The sequence below is a fragment of the Haematobia irritans genome, chromosome 3 (assembly GCF_050003625.1).
Source record: "Haematobia irritans isolate KBUSLIRL chromosome 3, ASM5000362v1, whole genome shotgun sequence".
NCBI classification, from domain to species: Eukaryota; Metazoa; Arthropoda; class Insecta; order Diptera; family Muscidae; genus Haematobia; species Haematobia irritans.
Genome location: NC_134399.1, coordinates 168,366,898 through 168,387,259, shown reverse-complemented (window position 1 = coordinate 168,387,259; position 20,362 = coordinate 168,366,898). Strand labels below are relative to the sequence as shown.

The 20,362-nt window shown below is 36.3% G+C and overlaps 1 protein-coding gene across 1 annotated transcript; it reads left to right on the top strand.

Annotated features, from left to right (window-relative positions):
• The first annotated feature begins 5,685 nt into the window (after nt 1–5,685).
• Nucleotides 5,686–17,916, top strand: LOC142229995 (gustatory receptor for bitter taste 66a-like). Its single transcript, XM_075300601.1, has 5 exons — nt 5,686–5,977; nt 9,454–10,250; nt 17,225–17,410; nt 17,470–17,559; nt 17,642–17,916. The coding sequence occupies exons 1-5, from the start codon at nt 5,707–5,709 to the stop codon at nt 17,828–17,830; spliced, it is 1,533 nt and encodes a 510-aa protein (XP_075156716.1). The 5' UTR covers nt 5,686–5,706; the 3' UTR covers nt 17,831–17,916.
• Nucleotides 17,917–20,362: the final 2,446 nt, after the last annotated feature.

Genomic DNA, 20,362 nt, shown 5'->3' with positions numbered 1-20,362 from the left:
AGATTTAAATGTTTCCCATATTTTTTTACTAAAATTGTGTTCCATCCTAGTGCATTAGCCAACTTAAATTTTGAGATTTTGTAAAAGTCTATCGAATTCTGTCCAAATCGAGTGATATATATATAGCACCCAACACATTTGACGGATGTGATATGGTATCGAAAATTTAGATCTACAAAGTGGTGCAGGGTATAATATAGTCGGCCCCGCCCGACTTTAGACTTTTCTTACTTGTTTCAGATTGGATTCGACAAAATTTAAATAATTTGTACCATTTTATGAATTCCTACTCTGTTTTTAACCTATTTGGAACAAACAAAGTAAAAATTACTCATGAAAAGTATGAAAAAACCAAGTTATAAAAAATTGAATTAAAATAACTTCCTGGGTAGTTAAAATAAAGAACATCATGGGGAGTATATCTTCTGGAAGTGCTTTTGAAGTTGCGCCTTTGGAAGAACTTCCAAATTTTTTTGCTAGGATTATTTGTATTACAGAAAAAGGTGCCAAGAACTAAAAAATTTCGTGGAAGTGACAATTATGTGAGGGAATGAGCACAATCTTCTTGGGGAAAACATTCTTCCAAGCATACAATATTTTTGGGCTCAAAATGCTTCCAATCATATAATATGTTCACATAAAACAAACATAATAATGTTTCGGCAGTATCCAATAATATATGTGCTTCCTGCAAAATATGTTTGGAACATATGTATGTTAAGAAGCGATTTTTTTTGTGACGGTGTGGTCCTAGTTTGAATAAGAAATAGTAATATGTAAATTAAGTAAGATGTAATTTAAGAAGAATTTTTACCATCCATGGTTGACGGAACCATCGAACTCCATTTTCCTTGTTATTATTTTTTTGTTTTTTTTTCTGTTTTCTTAAGAAATTGGATACGATTCTGCATTATGGGTGCTATACTTTCCAGAAGTGACAAAAAACTACGAAATGTTTTGAAACACTGTGCAAATATTCCATAAAGCATACCTTCAAAAAGATTTAGTTTTATTTCATTTTTCGTAGACAATTGCTGTTGGTCCATGTCAATAAGCCCATGACACCCACACTCCTTGTATTAGCACTTCGACAACGACATCAACAGCTTTAGCAAACAAATTCTACCAATGTTTGCATTTATTATTAATGATTGAATGAATGAATGAACAAACCAACAAAGGACTGAATGCGTAGATAGATAGATAGATGGATGGATGATTATTTGTAGCCCATGAATGTAAAGAACAATCTTTGAACCAACTTAGAGCCAGTAAAACAATTTATTTTCGTATCTTGTTTACAGAAAAATACATAATATCTATTCCTTGGAAATATTTATTCAAAGCAAAAATATGTTTAATACATGAATAAATTTTGTTTCGATGCTTTAAGCCTGGCAATTGTGAGCCCAGGCGGAGATACCACATTGGATATAAGCATTTTTATACCCTCCACCATGGATGGGTATATTAACTTTGTCATTCCGTTTGTAACACATCGAAATATTGCTCTAAGACCCCATAAAGTATATGTATAATCTTGGTCGTGGTGAAATTCTGAGTCGATCTAAGATCCGTCCGTAAGTCCGTCCGTCCGTCCGTCCGTCTGCTGAAATCACGCTAACTTCCGAACGAAACAAGCTATCGACTTGAAACTTGGCACAAGTAGTTGTTATTGATATACGTCAGATGGTATTGCAAATGGGCCATATCGGTCCACTTTTACGTACAGATTTACCTATAGCTCCTATATATATGTATCGTCCGATTGTGCCAAATTTGACGGTAAAACTCTTATTTATGAACCAATTGTACACACAAAAAAATAAAATATGAATTTGTACATAAATTTGTACATTTTTATAAATTTATGGACTTTTTCATAAAAAATGTGTACATTTACATAATATATTGTTTTCATAAATACTTGTATTGAAATTATGAATCTTTTAATAATATATAGTGACGGTTTCATAAAATTAATGAAATTTTACTTAATATATCAAAAATACTGGTTTTCTTTTACAGTGAGAGAGCCACAACATAGAGTTACTCTCATATGTATACAAAACAAGCATATAATACGAGATAACAAAAAAACGAAACATAACGTTTTGAAGGTAACACGCGAGTTTGATGTATTTGAGTTTTTCAGTACAGTTTGAGTCGCCGTCGCGATTTGAAGATTTTTTATTGCTGTAAAAAAAATTCCGAAAAAACAATATTAACTGGAGGCGTTGGTGCTCATGTTTATCAATAATATAAAATATTATAAAATTATATTTTTTGATGTATTTGAGTTTTTCAGTACAGTTTGAGTCGCCGTCGCCATTTGAAGATTTTTTTTGCTGTAAAAAAAAAAAAATACGAAAAAACAATATTAACTGGAGGCGTTGGTTGATGTTTATCAATAATATAAAATATTATAAAATTATATTCTTTGCTGGCTTGACTTTAATGCTGATTTTAATAAATGTATTCATACATTTTGACCAATTATGCAGGCATTAAGAATCAGGAGAAAAAAATTAAAAGAAAAGAAAAGTTTTTAGTACATATTATGTAAAGATACATATTTTTCAATGACAAAAATATGTATACTTCATTTGTAATATTAAATATTCCATTCATATTATGTACACATTCATAGTCAATGAAAACCTGTATTTTTGATTTTATGAATTGTTTTCATATAATTTATGAATCCCGTGTTTGGAAAATTTTTGTGAACACTATTCATAAAATAAATGTATTATTTTTTTGTGTGTACTCAAATTTGGCTAAAGTGTGATACGGTCAAAATTTGGTCAAGGGAAAACGCGTGTAAATCGGTGAAATCGTTTATTTAAAAAATCAAATTAAATTTCTTTTTCAAGTTCAATTAGTATAAAATTCAGGAAAAATATTCAGTTAGGCTTTCGCTTTTCCAAATCCGAATTGCCGGGCCTCACGCTTGACACATGCCATCAGATTTTGTACAGCCACCTTGTCCACCTTCTTCGCCGCAGAAAGCCTGTTTTGCCTTGAACTGCTGCTCGTCCTTTGCAGTTTTTTTGGTCTTCTTTAGGTTCCGCTTGACAATAGCCCAGTATTTCTCAATTGGGCGGAGCTCTGGCGTGTTGGGAGGGTTCTTGTCCTTGGGAACCACCTGCACGTTGTTGGCGGCGTACCACTCCATGGCCTTTTTACCGTAATGGCAAGATGCCAAATCCGGCCAAAACAGTACGGAACAACCGTGTTTCTTCAGGAAAGGCAGCAGACGTTTATTCAAACACTCTTCAACGTAAATTTCTTGGTTGACAGTCCCGGAAGCTATGAAAATGCTGCTTTTCAAGCCACAGGTACAGATGGCTTGCCAAACCAGATATTTCTTTGCGAACTTTGACAGTTTTATGTGCTTGAAAATATCTGCTACCTTTCCCCTTCCTTTTGCCGTATAAAACTCCTGTCCCGGAAGCTGCTTGTAGTCGGCTTTGACGTAGGTTTCGCCGTCCATTACCACGCAGTCAAACTTCGTCAGCATCGTCGAGTACAGCCTCCGGGATCGCGCTTTAGCCGTCGTATTTTGTTTATCATCGCGATTTGGAGTCACTACCTTCTTGTAAGTCGATAGTCCGGATCGTTTTTTGTAGACGATACACCCAGCTTATTTGCGGCATCTCGGAGAGAGAGGTTAGGGTTTCGCTTGAAACTACCGCAACCCTCTTTGTCGTCTCAGTGGCTTCCGGTTTTCGATTTCCCCCCGATCCAGACTTCCTGGCTGTCGACAAACGTTCCCCAAACACTTTAATTACATTTGTAACGGTTGATTTGGCAACTTTTAGCGATTTTGCCAGCTTTGCGTGCGAGTAGCTCGGATTTTGGCGATGCGCGAGCAAAATTTTGATACGCTGCTCTTCTTGCTTGGACGCATTTTGACAACTGAAGAGTGAATTCCAAAATCAAAATAGGAGCAACATTCTACACACACACACCTTCAAAATGAGGGGTGTTCAGGTTTTTAAATGCAAAATTGAAAGAAATACGTCAAGTTTATATTGATAAAATTTTGACCGTATCACCCATTAGTCGATCGTATTTGGACTTACACGTAGCTCTTACAAAATAATATTGTCCGATTTTTACCAATTTGGATTTATTACCCACAACTAATTGAGCGATTTCCTCTTTATATACCCTAAACCACATAGTGGTCAGGGTATAATAAGTTTGATCTGCCAAAAAATGTGCCTACCAGAAATATTGATTTTAGACCCAGTATCGATCGATTCAGAATAACTTCCTGAGTCGATCTAGCGCTTGGTGTCCGTCCGTCTGTCCGTATGTACATGTATTTGTTGTGCACAGGATTCCGGTCGCAATTATTAACCGATTTTGATGAAATTTGGTATAGGAAGTTTTATGGGCATAAGGACGAACGCTATTGAATTTGGCAAAAAGTAATCTTTTTCATCATACAAATCGGTTCGGATTTAGATATAGCTCTCATATGTACCGCCCGATTTTCCCATATTTGGATACAAAACCCTTATTTATCAACCGATCTTACTCAAAGTTGGCTAAATGTAATCTTCTATAGCACTAACTATATGTGCAAAAAATCATCGAAATCGGTTCAGATTTAGATATAGCTCCCATATAAAGGGTGATGCGGTCAAAATTTGGTCAATATAAACTTGACGTATTTCTTTCAATTTTGCATTTAAAAAACCTGAACACCCCTCATTTTGAAGGTGTGTGTGTAGAATGTTGCTCCTGTATTGATTTTGGAATTCACTCTTCAGTCGTCAAAATGCCGTCCAAGCAAGAAGAGCAGCGTATCAAAATTTTGCTCGCGCATCGGGAAAATCCGAGCTACTCGCACGCAAAGCTGGCAAAATCGCTAAAAGTTGCCAAATCAACCGTTACAAATGTAATTAAAGTGTTTCGAGACAAAAAACGAGCCGGACTATCGACTTACAAGAAGGTAGTGACTCCAAATCGCGATGATAAACAAAATACGACGGCCAAAGCGCAAATTCTTATGTTTAATACTTCAGTAGGGTTGGTTTAGGGTATGATATAGTCGGCCCGCCCGACTTTCTACTTTACTCACTTGTTGTTATTGATTTTTTTATTAAAAAATTTGTTGAATCAATTAAATTTTTAATTGAACTTGTTAAAAATTTAATTAAAATTTTAATTGGTAAAAATGTTTCTGTGTAGTGATGCGTGTATGCATATGACTTTTGAATGAATGAATTCAGAGCCGGTTATAGGTGAAATGTCCCACACTTGGACATTGCATGTCTTATATATCCATCAAATAATTAAATATTACACCCTCTGTGTCATAAAACTCTTCATGACTCTAAACGCGTATACCTTCACAAAAGTCTTCACCCAATCATTTATCTATTTTATTGTAATTTTATGGGCAATACGATAGCAATATCAAAATTTATTTATTTACAAAGCAATTGGGAAATGAAAAGATAAATAAAATTTAATTACTTAATCAAGCAAACAATAATTACAATTTTATCAATTCAACAGATCACCCAGACATTCCACCGCACTCCACCCACCTCCTGTCAAATCGATTCGATGCGTTGACAATTGGCACGGCACATCGACACTTAAGTGATAATTGGTTTTAAATGATGGCCTACCATATTCACTGTTGATTGTCGTCTCTGTAGGAAATAGGTATTTGCAAAAGGCACAATGGCATATAAGAAAACGGAAACATTCAACCAAACCGGACAACGGAGGCAATTATTACCAAGGCCTATATTGGAGCAGTTTTCCCTGCTTTTCTATATTGGCAAATGTTTCGGCATTATCTCTCAGGATTTTGGAGAGTTTCGCAAATATAAACATTTGGAGAAGTCTCTAACTGGGACTTGTTTGGTTATTGTCATTATGGTGTACGTTTTCATTAGTTACAATTTAATGGTATGGCTGTTTTATGATCCAGAATATTCGATGGAAAAAGGTGAGTTAAGAGAAAACAAATGTATACGGTCGAAAGTTTGCCCAGGCAGAATGTTATGTACCCTTAACCTTAGATTGCGTAAAAATTTCTATTTTAAACTTTTATCTAAATACAATCGATTAATTGGCTTGAGGTAGTATTTCGTTACCGATGGCAAGGTATATTAAACGTTCTTAACATTGTCTTTTAAATTGTATGTTAGTCTATATGTAATATATGTTAGGTTAAAGTGGCAGCCCAATTAAGATTCAGGCTCGCTTAGACTAACAGGTTGGCTAATAATTCCCCGGTCTGACAGATGGCGTCGCTAGTATTAAATGCATATTATTTTTATATAGTACCAACCTTCAAATGATTCGTGTCAAAATTTGACGTCTGAAAGTCAATTAGTTTGTGAGATAGAGCGTCTTTTGTGAAACAACTTTTGTTATTGTGAAAAAATGGAAAAAAAGGAATTTCGTGTTTTGATACAATACTGTTTTCTGAAGGGGAAAAAATACGGTGGAAGCAAAAACTTGGCTTGATAATGAGTTTCCGGGCTCTGCCCCAGGGAAATCAACAATAATTGATTGGTATGCCAAATTCAAGCGTGGTGAAATGAGCACGGAGGACGGTGAACGTAGTGGACGCCCGAAAGAGGTGGTTACCGACGAAAACATCCACAAAATGATTTTGAATGACCGTAACATGAAGTTGATCGAGATAGCAGAGGCCTTAAAAATATCAAAGGAATGTGTTGGTCATATCATTCATCAATATTTGGATATGCGGAAGCTCTGTGCAAAATGGGTGCCGCGCGAGCTCACATTTGACCAAAAACAACAACGTGTTGATGATTCTGAGCGGTGTTTGCATCTGTTAAATCGTTATACATCCGAGTTTTTCCGTCCATATGTGACAATGGATGAAACATGGCTCCATCACTACACTCCTGAGTCCAATCGACCGTCGGCTGAGTGGACAGCGACCGGTGAACCGTCTCCGAAGCGTGGAAAGACTCAAAAGTCCGCTGGCAAAGTAATGGCCTCTGTTTTTTGGGATGCGCATGGAATAATTTTTATCGATTATCTTGAGAAGGGAAAAACCATCAACAGTGACTATTACATGGCGCTATTGGAGCGTTTGAAGATAGAAATCGCGGCAAAACGACCCCATATGAAGAAGAAACAAGTATATACGGCCGTAAGTTCGGCCAGGCCGAATCTTATGTACCCTCCACCATGGATTGCGTAGGAACTTCTACTAAAGGCTGTCATCCACAATCGAATTACTTGGGTTGCGATAACACTTACCGATGGCAAGGTATCGTAAAACTTTTTAACACTGTCTTCTAAATTGTAAGTTAGTCCATAAGGGGTATATATTAAACAAAAAAAGGGCGATTAAATACGTATATAATTCAGTTTGACAAAATTTTCTATAGAAATACAATTTTGACAAAATTTTCTATAGAAATAAAAACTTGACAAAATTTTCTATAGAAATAAAATGTTGACAAAATTTTCTATGGAAGTAAAATGTTGACAAAATTTTCTATAGCAATAAAATTTTGACAAAATTTTCTATAGAAATAAAATGTTGACAAAATTTTCTATAGAAATAAAATGTTGACAAAATTTTCGACAGAAATAAATTTTTTACAAAATTTTCTATAGAAATAAAATTTTGACAAAATTTTCTATGGAAATAAAATGTTGGCAAACATTGCTATAGAAATAAACTTTTTACAAAACTTTCTATAGAAATGAAATTTTGACAAAACTTTCTATAGTAATAAAATTTGACAATTTTTACATGGCTGTTAGAGGCCATATACTAACGAAATGTACCAAATTTCAACCGCATCGGATGACTTTTGCTCCTCCAAGAGGCTCCGGAGGTCAAATCTGGGGATCGGTTTATATGGGAGCTATATATAATTATGGACCGATATGGACCAATTTTTGCATGCTTGTTAGAGACCGTATACTAACATCAGGTACCCAATTTCAAACGGATCGGATGAATTTTGCCCCTCCAAGAGGCTCCGGAGGTCAAATCTGGGGATCGGTTTATATGGGAGCTATATATAATTATGGACCGATATGGATCAGTTTTTGCATGGTTGTTAGAGACCATATACTAACACCATGTACCAAATTTCAATCGGGTAGGATGAAGTTTGCTCCTCCAAGAGGCTCCGGAGGTCAAATCTGGGGATCGGTTTATATGGGAGCTATATATATTTATGGACCGATATGGACCAATTTTTGCATGGTTGTTAGAGACCGTATACTAACATCAGGTACCAAATTTCAACCGGATCGGATGAATTTTGCCCCTCCAAGAGGCTCCGGAGGTCAAATCTGGGGGTCAGTTTATATGGGGGCTATATATAATTATGGACCGATATGGACCAATTTTTGCATGGTTGTTAGAGACCGTATACTTAGACCACGCACCAAATTTCAACCGGATCGGATGAATTTTGCTGCTCCGGAAGGCTCCGCAAGCCAAATTTGGGGATCGGTTTATATGGGGGCTATACGTAAACGTGGGCCGATATGGCCCATTTTCAATACCATCCGACCTACATCAATAACAACTACTTGTGCCAAGTTTCAAGTCGATAGCTAGTTTCGTTCGGAAGTTAGCGTGATTTCCACAGACGGACGGACAGCCGGACAGACGGACAGACGGACAGACGGACGGACGGACGGACATGCTTAGATCGACTCAGAATTTCACCACGACCCAGAATATATATACTTTATGGGGTCTTAGAGCAATATTTCGATGTGTTACAAACGGAATGACAAAGTTAATATACCCCCATCCTATGGTGGAGGGTATAAAAAGTGTTGTTCCACCAAGACAACGCACCGTGCCACAAGTCATTGAGAACGATGGCCAAAATTCATGAATTGTGCTTCGAATTGCTTCCCCCACCCACCGTATTCTCCTGATTTGGCCCCCAGCGACTTTTTCTTGTTCTCAGACCTCAAAAGGATGCTCGCAGGGAAAAAATTGGCTGCAATGAAGAGGTGATCGCTGAAACTGATGCCTATTTTGAGGCAAAACCGAAGGAGTACTACCAAAATGGTATAAAAAAATTGGAAGGTCGTTATAATCGTTGTATCGCTCTTGAAGGGAACTATGTTGAATAATAGAAACGAATGTTGACAAAAAAAAATGTGTTTTTCTTTGTTAGACCGGAGACTTATCAGCCAACCTGTTACCATATATACGTTAAGGTCTCATGAGACCCCAAAGATCTTTCAAGAGCATATTGTTATTTTTAGACGGTGAACAGATAACTTGTATGCATCTAAAGATCCCAATTTATTGTGTAGGTGTATGTGTGTTTTACTTCGAATGATATCATTAGCTTGTTCTTATTTGTTTTGATGCTACATCAAATCCACCTAAACCTATATATACAAATAAGCTTCAATGGCCAAACTTATTTCTCTTCTTATTTATTTTTTCTTTTCCAGACAATTTCACCGTAGCTATGGGACTGTTCTTAACCTTTTTCAGTATATTCATGTATATGACTGATCGTGTTAACTATTTACGTAAAGAGGATAAATTCATAGAAGTTTTTGATACACTTCAAGACATTGATGATGAGTTTATGGACCTCGGAATAGAAGTGAATAATGGTTTCCTGTACTATCGAATATTAATCCAAATAGTGGTGGCAACTCTATGCGAGTCGTTAATTTGCATCTTCACCTTTGCCTTTCTGGTCAATCATGAGTCGTGGTTAAATTTAATATGGATCTTTACAGCAATTCCAACCCATTGCAATGCCTTGGATAAAATCTGGTTTAGTTCCTTAATGATGGTTATAAAATATCGCTTTGAACTCGTAAATGAGGAATTTAATATGCTGGCACAAAATCTTCAAAATGACGTCAAAGAGAAACAAAGTAATATGGCGATTTTCAAATTGGAGAAGGGCAAAAAATCAAATCAACAATCTTGGAAGTCAAAAATTCAACCTACAGATATTATTCAAGTCTCACCAAAAGTAAATTATAACCAAGAATTGGGTCATTTAAAAACTACTAGCAAACCGAATATTTCACATTCTCCATTGATGCCGCAGTTATCCATAGAAATGGTGGAAAATCGATGTGAAAAACTCTGTCAATTACATAGTGAACTTTGTTCAATGGGTGAAGATATTAATGGTGTCTGGTCTCTTCCGAATTTGGCATTTATGGCTTATGGATTTGTAATGATTACGGCGCAATTGTATTTCTATTATTGTGCCTATGCAAATCAGGTGAGTTTCGAAATGTGGCTATCAAACAATCAGAAATCAATAGTCCTCAGGAATCACCTGTATATAAATGCACCATCCTATTTGCACAAATATGATCATATAAACCTTCTATGTTACCGACTTTATTCACAAGATAATCGCATATAATAATGACCAAAGAACTTCAGATTTAAATAAATCTATTTTTATACCCACCACCATAGAATGGTGATGGGGGTATAATAAGTTTGTCATTCCGTTTGTAACACATCGAAATATCGATTTCCGACTATATAAAGTATATATATTCTTGATCAGGGAGAAATTCTAAGACGATATAACGATGTCCGTCTGTCCGTCTGTCTGTCTGTTGTAATCACGCTACTGTCTTCAATAATGAAGCAATCGTGCTGAAATTTTGCACAAACTCGTCTTTTGTCTGCAGGCAGGTCAAGTTCGAAGATGGGCTATATCGGTCCAGGTTTTTATATAGTCCCCATATAAACCGACCTCCCGATTTGGGGTCTTAGGCTAATATAAATCGTAGTTTTTATCCAATTTGCGTGAAATTTGAAATCTAGAGGTATTTTATGACCATAAAGAGGTGTGCCAAAAATGGTGAGTATCGGTCCATGTTTTGGTATAGCCCCCATATAGACCGATCTCCCGATTTTACTTCTTGGGCTTATAAAAACCGCAGTTTTTATTCAATTTACTTGAAATTGGAAATCTAGAGGTATTGTAGGACCACAAATACGTGTGCCAAAAATTGTGAGTATCGGTCCATGTTTTGGTATGGTCCCCATATAAAACGACCTCCCGATTTGGGGTCTTGGGCTTATAGAAATCGTAGTTTTTATCCAATTTGCCTGAAATTTGAAATCTAGAAGTATTTTATGACCATAAAGAGGTGCGCCAAAAATTGTGAGTATCGGTCCATATTTTGGTATAGCCCCCATATAGACCTATCTCCCGATTTTACTTCTTTGGCTTATAGAAACCGCAGTTTTTATTCAATTTACCTTGGAAATCTAGAGGTATTGTAGGACCACAAATACGTGTGCCAAAAATTGTGAGTATCGGTCCATGTTTTGGTATAGCCCCCATATAAAACGACCTCCCGATTTTGGGTCTTGGGCTTATAGAAACCGTAGTTCCTATCCAATTTGTTTGAAATTGGATATCTAGAGGTATTTTAGGACCATAAGAGGTGTGCCGAAAATGGTGAGTATCGGTCCATATTTTGGTATAGCCCCCATATAGACCGATTTCCCGATTTTACTTCTTGGGCTTCTAGAATCCGAAGTTTTTATCCTATTTGCCTGAAATTGGAAATCTAGAGATATTTTCGGGTCATAAAGAGGTGTGCCGAAAACGGTGAGTATCGGTCCATATTTTAGTATAGCCCCCATAAGAACGATCTCCCGATTTAACTCCTTGGGTTTCTAGAAACCGTAGTTTTTATCTGATTTGCCTGCATTTGTAAATATTCTGATATTTTAGGCTCACAAAAACGTGTATCGGATTAAGTTTTTATCGGTCCATTTGATAATGCCTCCATATAGACCGACTTCACTTCTTGACGGTGTAGAAGGCGCACTGATCATGAAAATTGCTTGAAACTCAATGTAAAATTTCCAGATTTTACTTCCACAGATTTAATGTTTCAAATTAAGACGTTATTTTATAATTTTCTTGCACACTTACAAGAGATGTTAATGATTCCTCTAAAACTCAAACAAAAATGGTTTTTATAAATCCAGAATCTGATATAGTCCTCATAGGTGAAATCTTTAAATTTATCTTCGGGAAGTGTCGTCAAGTCCTCAAGCCCTCCTGAAATTTCAAAGGAAACCCTAATATTTGGTTCATGGTGGTGGGTATTTAAGATTCGGCCGGGCCGAACTTAGTGCTGTATAATTTTTTTTAGAGATGAACTCAATTTTTACTTCACTTGAAGTTTTTTTTTGAAGTGCTAAAAATTCCTTATTTTACGTAGTCATTGATATGCGAGATGTTTCCATTTGTCTGTTTTAAGATATTTGCTTGTATTTCAGATTTTTTTTTTAATGTTATTAAATTTGATTAAGTTATTAACCAACTTTGAAATATACTTACGGAAAATTGGTACAAATTTTGACTGACGGACCTATCACAGATGGTGATGATGCTCTAGCTTATTGCGATTTTTAAGTTTTTATATAATTTCTATTTTCTCTTGATCGATTAAAATCTTATTGGAACTACACATTTATTTAAATAAAGTTATTCGGTTATTCGTTTTGTACAACCTATTCCAAAATGTTTCCTTTCTGGTGAATTCTACCGATTTCCTACCCAGCAAAAAATGGAGCAAAAAATGGAATTAGCGCTGATTTATGTGGGCGATGTTCCGATTTAGAGCAGCTTCTACATAGCTGATATAATTGCTCATTTTAAAAGAAATATTGCTCAGAAGTGATATATAATCTTGAGTATAGCAGAGTAGGCGTGAAGGAAAACAGCACTACCTTTCATGCATCTATACTGCATGAATTGGTTGCAATAACGTAAACGAATGAATAAACTAGTTTGATTACTCGTTTACGTTATTGCCATCTATTCATGCAGTGTGGATGCACTGCCTACTTTATTGTATACCAAAAAGCGCAACTAAACTCTTACTGCTGAAGTAGTTTTTGCTGGGTAGTTCACTCCGATACGAATTTAATGAATGTTGTTCAAAGTAGTTGTTGTTCCATTGCAAGGTTGTCATGTCAGCTATAGTGAGATTGAGACAACCTTAGGCATTAGTGGGACCAGCATATATTCAATATTATATGAACATTGGACTGCCAAAAAATTTGTTCACGTTGAATCGCACACAATTTGTCAGTGGCTCAAAAAGGCTCGTGTCGATTGGTCGAAAGAACTGCTTCTGGATATTTCGCAATCGTACCAGTACAATGCAGAACAGTCTATTCTTAGTGGTACACAGGAATTTGTTTTTCCACCTGTCTTGAAAGAATTTAGGAAAACATCGAAAACGCATCACTCTTCTCCACTATAATGCGAACTCTCACACATCAACTAAACCAACGAAATTTTAGAATACTCAAAACATCGATCATCCAGATTTGGCATCAAAGGACTTCTTTTTAGCCCCGTACGTAAAAATTAAATGTGAGGTTAACGATACCTGGAGAATGTATCTTTTGCAAATGCCTCAATCGGAGTGGCGAAAGTGCTTCGATGTTTGATGATTAATATTTTTTGATCTAAAGGTGGGTATTAAGTTGGAGTTTAGCCGCTAAATTCGTCATTTTTTCACTAAAGTGAAAACACAATCAGTAAAACAAGGCATAAAATTATACATATTTGTTGCATATTTCATTATAACTTGATGGGAATAGCCCAAAGCAAATTTTAACAAAGTTTGTATTCTTTAAAATGGTTTATTAAAGAAAAGTAATCGTGAAAAAATGACGATTTTAGCGGCTAAATTCGAACTTAATATCCACCTTAATACCGAAATAAGAAAGGCCTCATACCCCTCATATATCAGGGACGATAAATGATGTCGACGAACTTAGATACGAGACTAGCATATCAGTTAAAGATATTAGCGCAACGCAAAAACCAAAACCGAAAAAATTTTGGTGGTTACATATAAAGCTGCATATTTATTTTCTCTTTTATTTTCTAGACCTATCTTTTTTATTTAATACCCATCCAAAAGTGATGTTTTTTGTATATATTTTTCATTACAAATGTATATATTATTATTTCCTAAATAATTTAAAAATTGTAAATCTTAAAAAAAGAACTAGTTATAACATAATTATTATACTAGAGTGCCCTTGCATGGGACGTTGTATATAGATCCGCTACACAAAATATTGTTAACTTTTGTTTATTTAAGTTTATTCAAATTTATATTTTGGAAATAAATGAACACTAAAAAAAATGATGTCGACGAAAAAGTACTAAAAATGTATTAGAACCAAAAAGTGATAAAATTCATAATATCAAATTTAAAAACTATTGTATACTTATATTTAAATCTAGACCTTATTGGATTTTTTTTAGAATTAAAAAAAAAAAAACTAGTATATACGGCCGTAAGTTCGGCCAGGCCAAATCTTATGTACCCTCCACCATGGATTGCGTAGAAACTTCTACGAAACACTGTCATCCAGAATCGAATTACTTGGGTTGTGGTATCTTAAAACTTCTTAACATCGTTTTCTAAATTGTGAGTTAGTCCACACGTGACTTTTTTAGACAAAAAAGGTATGTAATGGGTGATACGGTCAAAATTTGGTCAATATAAACTTGACGTATTTCTTTCAATTTTGCACCCCTGAACACCCCTCGTTTTGAAGGTGTGTGTGTGTGTAGAATGTTGCTCCTATTTTGATTTTGGAATTCACTCTTCAGTTGTCAAAATGCCGTCTATGCAAGAAGAGCAGCGTATCAAAATTTTGCTCGCGTATCGCGAAAATCCCAGCTACTCGCACGCAAAGCTGGCAAAATCGCTAAAAGTTGCCAAATCAACCGTTACAAATGTAATTAAAGTGTTTGGGGAACGTTTGTCGACAGCCAGGAAGTCTGGATCGGGGGGAAATCGAAAACCGGAAGCCGCTGAGACGACAAAGAGAGTTGCCGGTAGTTTCAAGCGAAACCCTAACCTCTCTCTCCGAGATGCCGCAAATAAGCTGGGTGTATCGTCTACAACCGTGCATCGAGCCAAAAAACGAGCCGGACTATCGACTTACAAGAAGGTAGTGACTCCAAATCGCGATGATAAACAAAATACGACGGCCAAAGCGCGATCCCAGAGGCTGTACACGACGATGCTGACGAAGTTTGACTGCGTGGTAATGGACGACGAAGCCTACATCAAAGCCGACTACAAGCAGCTTCCGTGACAGGAGTTTTATACGGCAAAAGGAAGGGGAAGGGTAGCAGATATTTTCTAGCACATAAAACTGTCAAAGTTCGCAAAAAAATATCTGGTTTGGCAAGCCATCTGTACCTGTGGCTTGAAAAACAGCATTTTCATAGCTTCCGGGACTGTCAACCAAGAAATTTACGTGAAAGAGTGTTTGAATAAACGTCTGCTGCCTTTCCTGAAGAAACACGGTTGTTCCGTACTGTTTTGGCCGGATTTGGCATCTTGCCATTACGGTAAAAAGGCCATGGAGTGGTACGCCGCCAACAACGTGCAGGTGGTTCCCAAGGACAAGAACCCTCCCAACACGCCAGAGCTCCGCCCAATTGAGAAATACTGGGCTATTGTCAAGCGGAACCTAAAGAAGACCAAAAAACTGCTAAGGACGAGCAGCAGTTCAAGGCAAACTGGCTTTCTGCGGCGAAGAAGGTGGCAGGTATCAAGCGTGAGGCCCGGCAATTCGGATTTGGAAAAGCGAAAGCCTAACTGAATATTTTTCCTGAATTTTATACTAGTTGAACTTGAAAAAGAAATTTAATTTGATTTTTTAAATAAACGATTTCACCGATTTACACGCGTTTTCCCTTGGCCAAATTTTGACCGTGTCACCCTTTACTTACACCACCTACCAAATTTCAACCGAATCGGATGAATTTTGCTCATCCATGAGGCTCCGTAGGTCAGACCTGGGGATCGGTTTATATGGGGGCTATATATAATTATGGACCGATGTGGACTATTTTTTTCATGGTTATACAGACATCATGTACCAAATTTCAGCCGGATCGGATGAAATTTGGTTCTCTTAGAGGCTCCGCAAGCCAAATCGGGGGATCGGTTTAGATGGGGGCTATATATAATTATGGACCGATGTGGACCAATTTTTGCATGTTTGTTAGAGACCATATTATTACACCATGTATCAAATTTCAGCCGGATCGGATGAAATTTGCTTCTCTTAGAGGATTAGCAAGCCAAAGTTGGGGGTCCGTTTATATGGGGGCTATACGTAAAAGTTGACCGATATGGCCCATTTGCAATACCATCTGACCTACATCAATAACAACTATTTGCGCCAAATTTCAAATCGATAGCGTGTTTCGTTCGGAAGTTAGCGTGATTTCAACAGACGGACGGACGGACATGCTCAGATCGACTCAGAATTTGACCACGACCCAGAATATATATACTTTATGGGGTTTTAGAGCAATATTTCGATGTGTTACAAACGGAATGACAAAGTTAATATACCCCCATCCTATGGTGGAGGGTATAAAAAGTTATTTTGCTAAATGTTATTTATATAGAAAATTTTGTCAAAAATGTATTTCTATAGAAAATTTTTTAAAAATTTCATTTCTAGAGAAATTGTTGTCAAAATTTTATTTCTTTAGAACATTTTGTAAAAATATTATTTCTATAGAAAATGTCAAAATTTTTATTTTTATAGAAAATTTTGTCAAAATTGTATTTCTATAGTAACATTTTGTCAAAATTTTATTTACATAGAAAATTTTGTCAAAATTTTATTTCCATAGAAAATTTTGTCAAAATTTTATTTCTATAGAAAATTTTGACAAAATTTTATTTCCATAGAAAATTTTGTCAAAAGTTTCAATAGAAAGTTTATGAAGCAGTACCTCCTTCTGGGTGTTTAAAATATATGTACACTATCTTATAATAAAAGTGGTAGAAAAAAATCACATTTCACGTTTCACATTTGCGGACGAATGTGGTATAGACAATATTCCTCTCAAAAATGTTGAGATTCTGCAATAAAAACTAAAATATCCTCATTTTAGAATATGTTGATCTCTTCAATGTTCTCTATTTATAGTTTTGAGAGTTGAGTTGATATCTAAGAAACGTTCACATTTAGGGCAAAATAACTCTATATAGAGTAATTGTGATGAAAAAGTACCAAATGGCTCGCGATCGTGCCACGGTGCTCTTGGCAGACGAAATGTATCAAAAAAAGCACAACTTTATCAACCCTGTCATATATCTTTAACTCTTTCTTATTTGTAAAATCTTACTTCTTTCATTATTATTATATCAACAGACTATTCCATCGCTATTTCGATCAGCAAATAGTTTGGCATTAACCATCATATACCTATTCTATGTGTCTGCAAAATGCATTACAATATTAATGATGAGCTGGTTAACTAGCCTGGAATGTAAGAAAACTGGAATATGCATACATCGATGCGCCACATCGGCTGACAGGGAGGAAATCTATGAAATGGTGAGAGCGATTTGCAAGTACATTGTATTAACCGGCAGTAAATTGATTTTCAATTTTAGGTTAATCACTTGTCGTTGAAGCTATTCAATCATGCTGTTGAATTTAATGCATGTGCTTATTTTACATTGAATATGGATACACTTTCTGGCGTAAGTTCTTATTTATTTTTTATTTTATTTTGATTTTTCTAATGCGGACAATTTACAAAAACAAAAATCTTTCTTTTTTCAGTTTTGTGGCGCTGTTAGCTCATATCTCATAATTTTGATACAATTTAATATAGAACAGCAACAGGTTAAGTCAGCAGTCACAAATGGAGACGGTACGCAAGTCCTCAAGGATAATGGCACGTTTGTTAACTTGCTTGCTCAGAATTTTACAGCTATGATTTCACAAATATTCACAGAAGGAATTAATTAATCATTATATCTAACATAGTTCATTATTTAAGAAATTAAGTTACTTTCAGGAACTAAAATTCATTATGCACCTAATGTTACATGTTACACCCATGGTCGCCTAAATTTTGTCCACCTTTGAGAGTGTCTAGCTATGAGAGGTTAATTTTTATGTTTTAATATAGCAAACGTCCCATACAACTGTTCATGTTTTCGAGGTGCCCGGTTTTCAGAGTGTCCAAGTTTAGACACTCTGAGTTTCACTGTATTATGACGGAGAACCTGCAACCTCCAAAACAATCGCATTTCTAACATATGTGCAAAACATATTTTGCAGGAAGCACATATATTTTTGGATATTGCCGAAACATTATAGAGTTTGTTTCTTATGAACATATAATAAGTTTGGAAGCACTTTAACCCAAAAAATGGGAGCCACCGCGGTGCAATGGCACGTCTTGCAGTGGATTATCCCACCTTAGTAATGCTGGTCACATTTCTGAGAGTTTCAAAGATTCTCTAAGTGGTTTCACTGCAATGTGGAACGCCGTTCGGACTCGGCTATAAAAAGGAGGTCCCTTGTCATTGAGCCACGGGAGCCACCGTGGTGCAATGGTTAGCATGCCCGCCTTGTATACACAAGGTCGTGGGTTCGATTCCTGCTTCGACCGAACACCAAAAAATTTTTCAGCGGTGGATTATCCCACCTCAGTAATGCTGGTGACATTTCTGAGGGTTTAAAAGCTTCTCTAAGTGGTTTCACTGCAATGTGGAACGCCGTTCGGACTCGGCTATAAAAAGGAGGTCCCTTGTCATTGAGCTTAGCATGGAATCGGGCAGCACCCAGTGATAAGAGAGAAGTTCACCAATGTGGTATCACAATGGACTGAATAGTCTAAGTGAGCCTGATACATCGGGCTGCCACCTAACCTAAGCTAACCCAAAAAATATGTTATGTTTGGAAGAATTTTCTCTCAAACAAAATTGTTTTCTTACTTAAATTATAAATTATTTGTCATAAATCAAGTATAAACTTTAATATTTTTCCAGCGAATCCTATAGTTTATCTTAACGATAACCATTCAAGAGTACATTATTTTTAAAACCTAAGTAATATATTTTTATACCCTCCACCATAGGGGGGGGGGGTATATTAACTTTGTCATTCCGTTTGTAACACATCCAAATATTGCTCTAAGACCCCATAAAGTATATATATCCTGGGTCGTGGTGAAATTCTGAGTCGATCTACGTCCGTCCGTCTGTTGAAATCACGCCAACTTCCGAACGAAACAAGCTATCGACTTGAAACTTGGCACAAGTAGTTGTTATTGATGTAGGTCGGACGTTATTGCAAATGGGCCATATCGGACCACTTTTACGTACAGCCCCCATATAAACCGACGCTCAGATTTGGCTTGCGGAGCCTCTTGGAGGAGCAAAATTCATCCGATCAGGTTGAAATTTGGTACATGGTGTTAGTACATGGTCTCTAACAACCATGCGAAAATTGGCCCACATCGGTCCATAATTATATATAACCCCCTGCTGCGAAAATTATTTCTTTTCGTCAACCCATATAATACTGAAAACTATCGATCAAAATACCGTCGGAAATTTCATCCAAATAACCAAAACTTCATTAATGCACATGCAAAACTTGATTATCATCATCGGGATTAATGATCATTGATCAATTCATTAGCAGAGACAAAGCATAGTTTATTTTGTTTGTAACGTTTGCTATGCTTGCCCCTCACCGCAGCATCAAAGCCTAAGCAACATCATCGCATATCGAACCCATTACTTAAGCAATGCATGCATCGGTTCATGTTGGGAATTGCAGAAAAGAAGATGTATTATTATTGGATCCCAAATTTTGGTGTCCACATCCAGATTCTGGAGAGAAGAAATACACTCTCGAGAGGAATCTAACAAAGTATTGATAGACTGAAAACTCCCACCTGACTTTGGCACATTAAAAAGTTTGGAGATTAGGTTTCCAACAAGCATTCGCTTGTTATGATACCTTGTCTCAAAGATTCTCCATGCGGAGTCATAATTAGCCTCGGTGGCTGAAATATTACGAATTAAATTGGCAGCTTCGCCCTCGAGTGTAGCACGAAGATAATAGAATTTTTGGATTTTATTTAGCGAGTCGTTTTAGTGAACAAGTGAAAAATAAATATCACGGAAAGGGATCCAATCTATGTATTTACCTGAGAATTTTGGTAAGGAGATTTGTGGAAGCTTCGAATCGGAGCATAAAATCATGTCGGATCGACCATGTGGTGCTACAAAAGTACTTGCCATTGGTGGTTGCATCACGGAGCGATCAGGAAGAGAATCGCTTAGTTTTCCTTTGAAAATCAAGTACTTTTCCGAAAAGTCAGAATAGAAATCGTTTTCCAGATAAGGTGCCTTGTTGGTAAGAATAGAGGAATCTCTAACATGCTGTTAAAATTGTCTCATGTTGAGCCTGAAATCTATAAAAAATGTCATCTATTCTTTGGGCCATTGCGGTAACATAACCATGTGTTTTTTCGGCTGAACT

What these genes read in the sequence shown, in the direction of transcription:
- LOC142229995 (XM_075300601.1), top strand. Translation starts at nt 5,707, where the DNA reads ATGGCATATAAGAAAACGGAAACATTCAACCAAACCGGACAACGGAGG. An exon ending in AGAATATTCGATGGAAAAAG is followed by an intron (nt 5,978 to 9,453) that starts GTGAGTTAAGAG and finishes TTTCTTTTCCAG; the next exon opens with ACAATTTCACCGTAGCTATG. An exon ending in ATTGTGCCTATGCAAATCAG is followed by an intron (nt 10,251 to 17,224) that starts GTGAGTTTCGAA and finishes TTATATCAACAG; the next exon opens with ACTATTCCATCGCTATTTCG.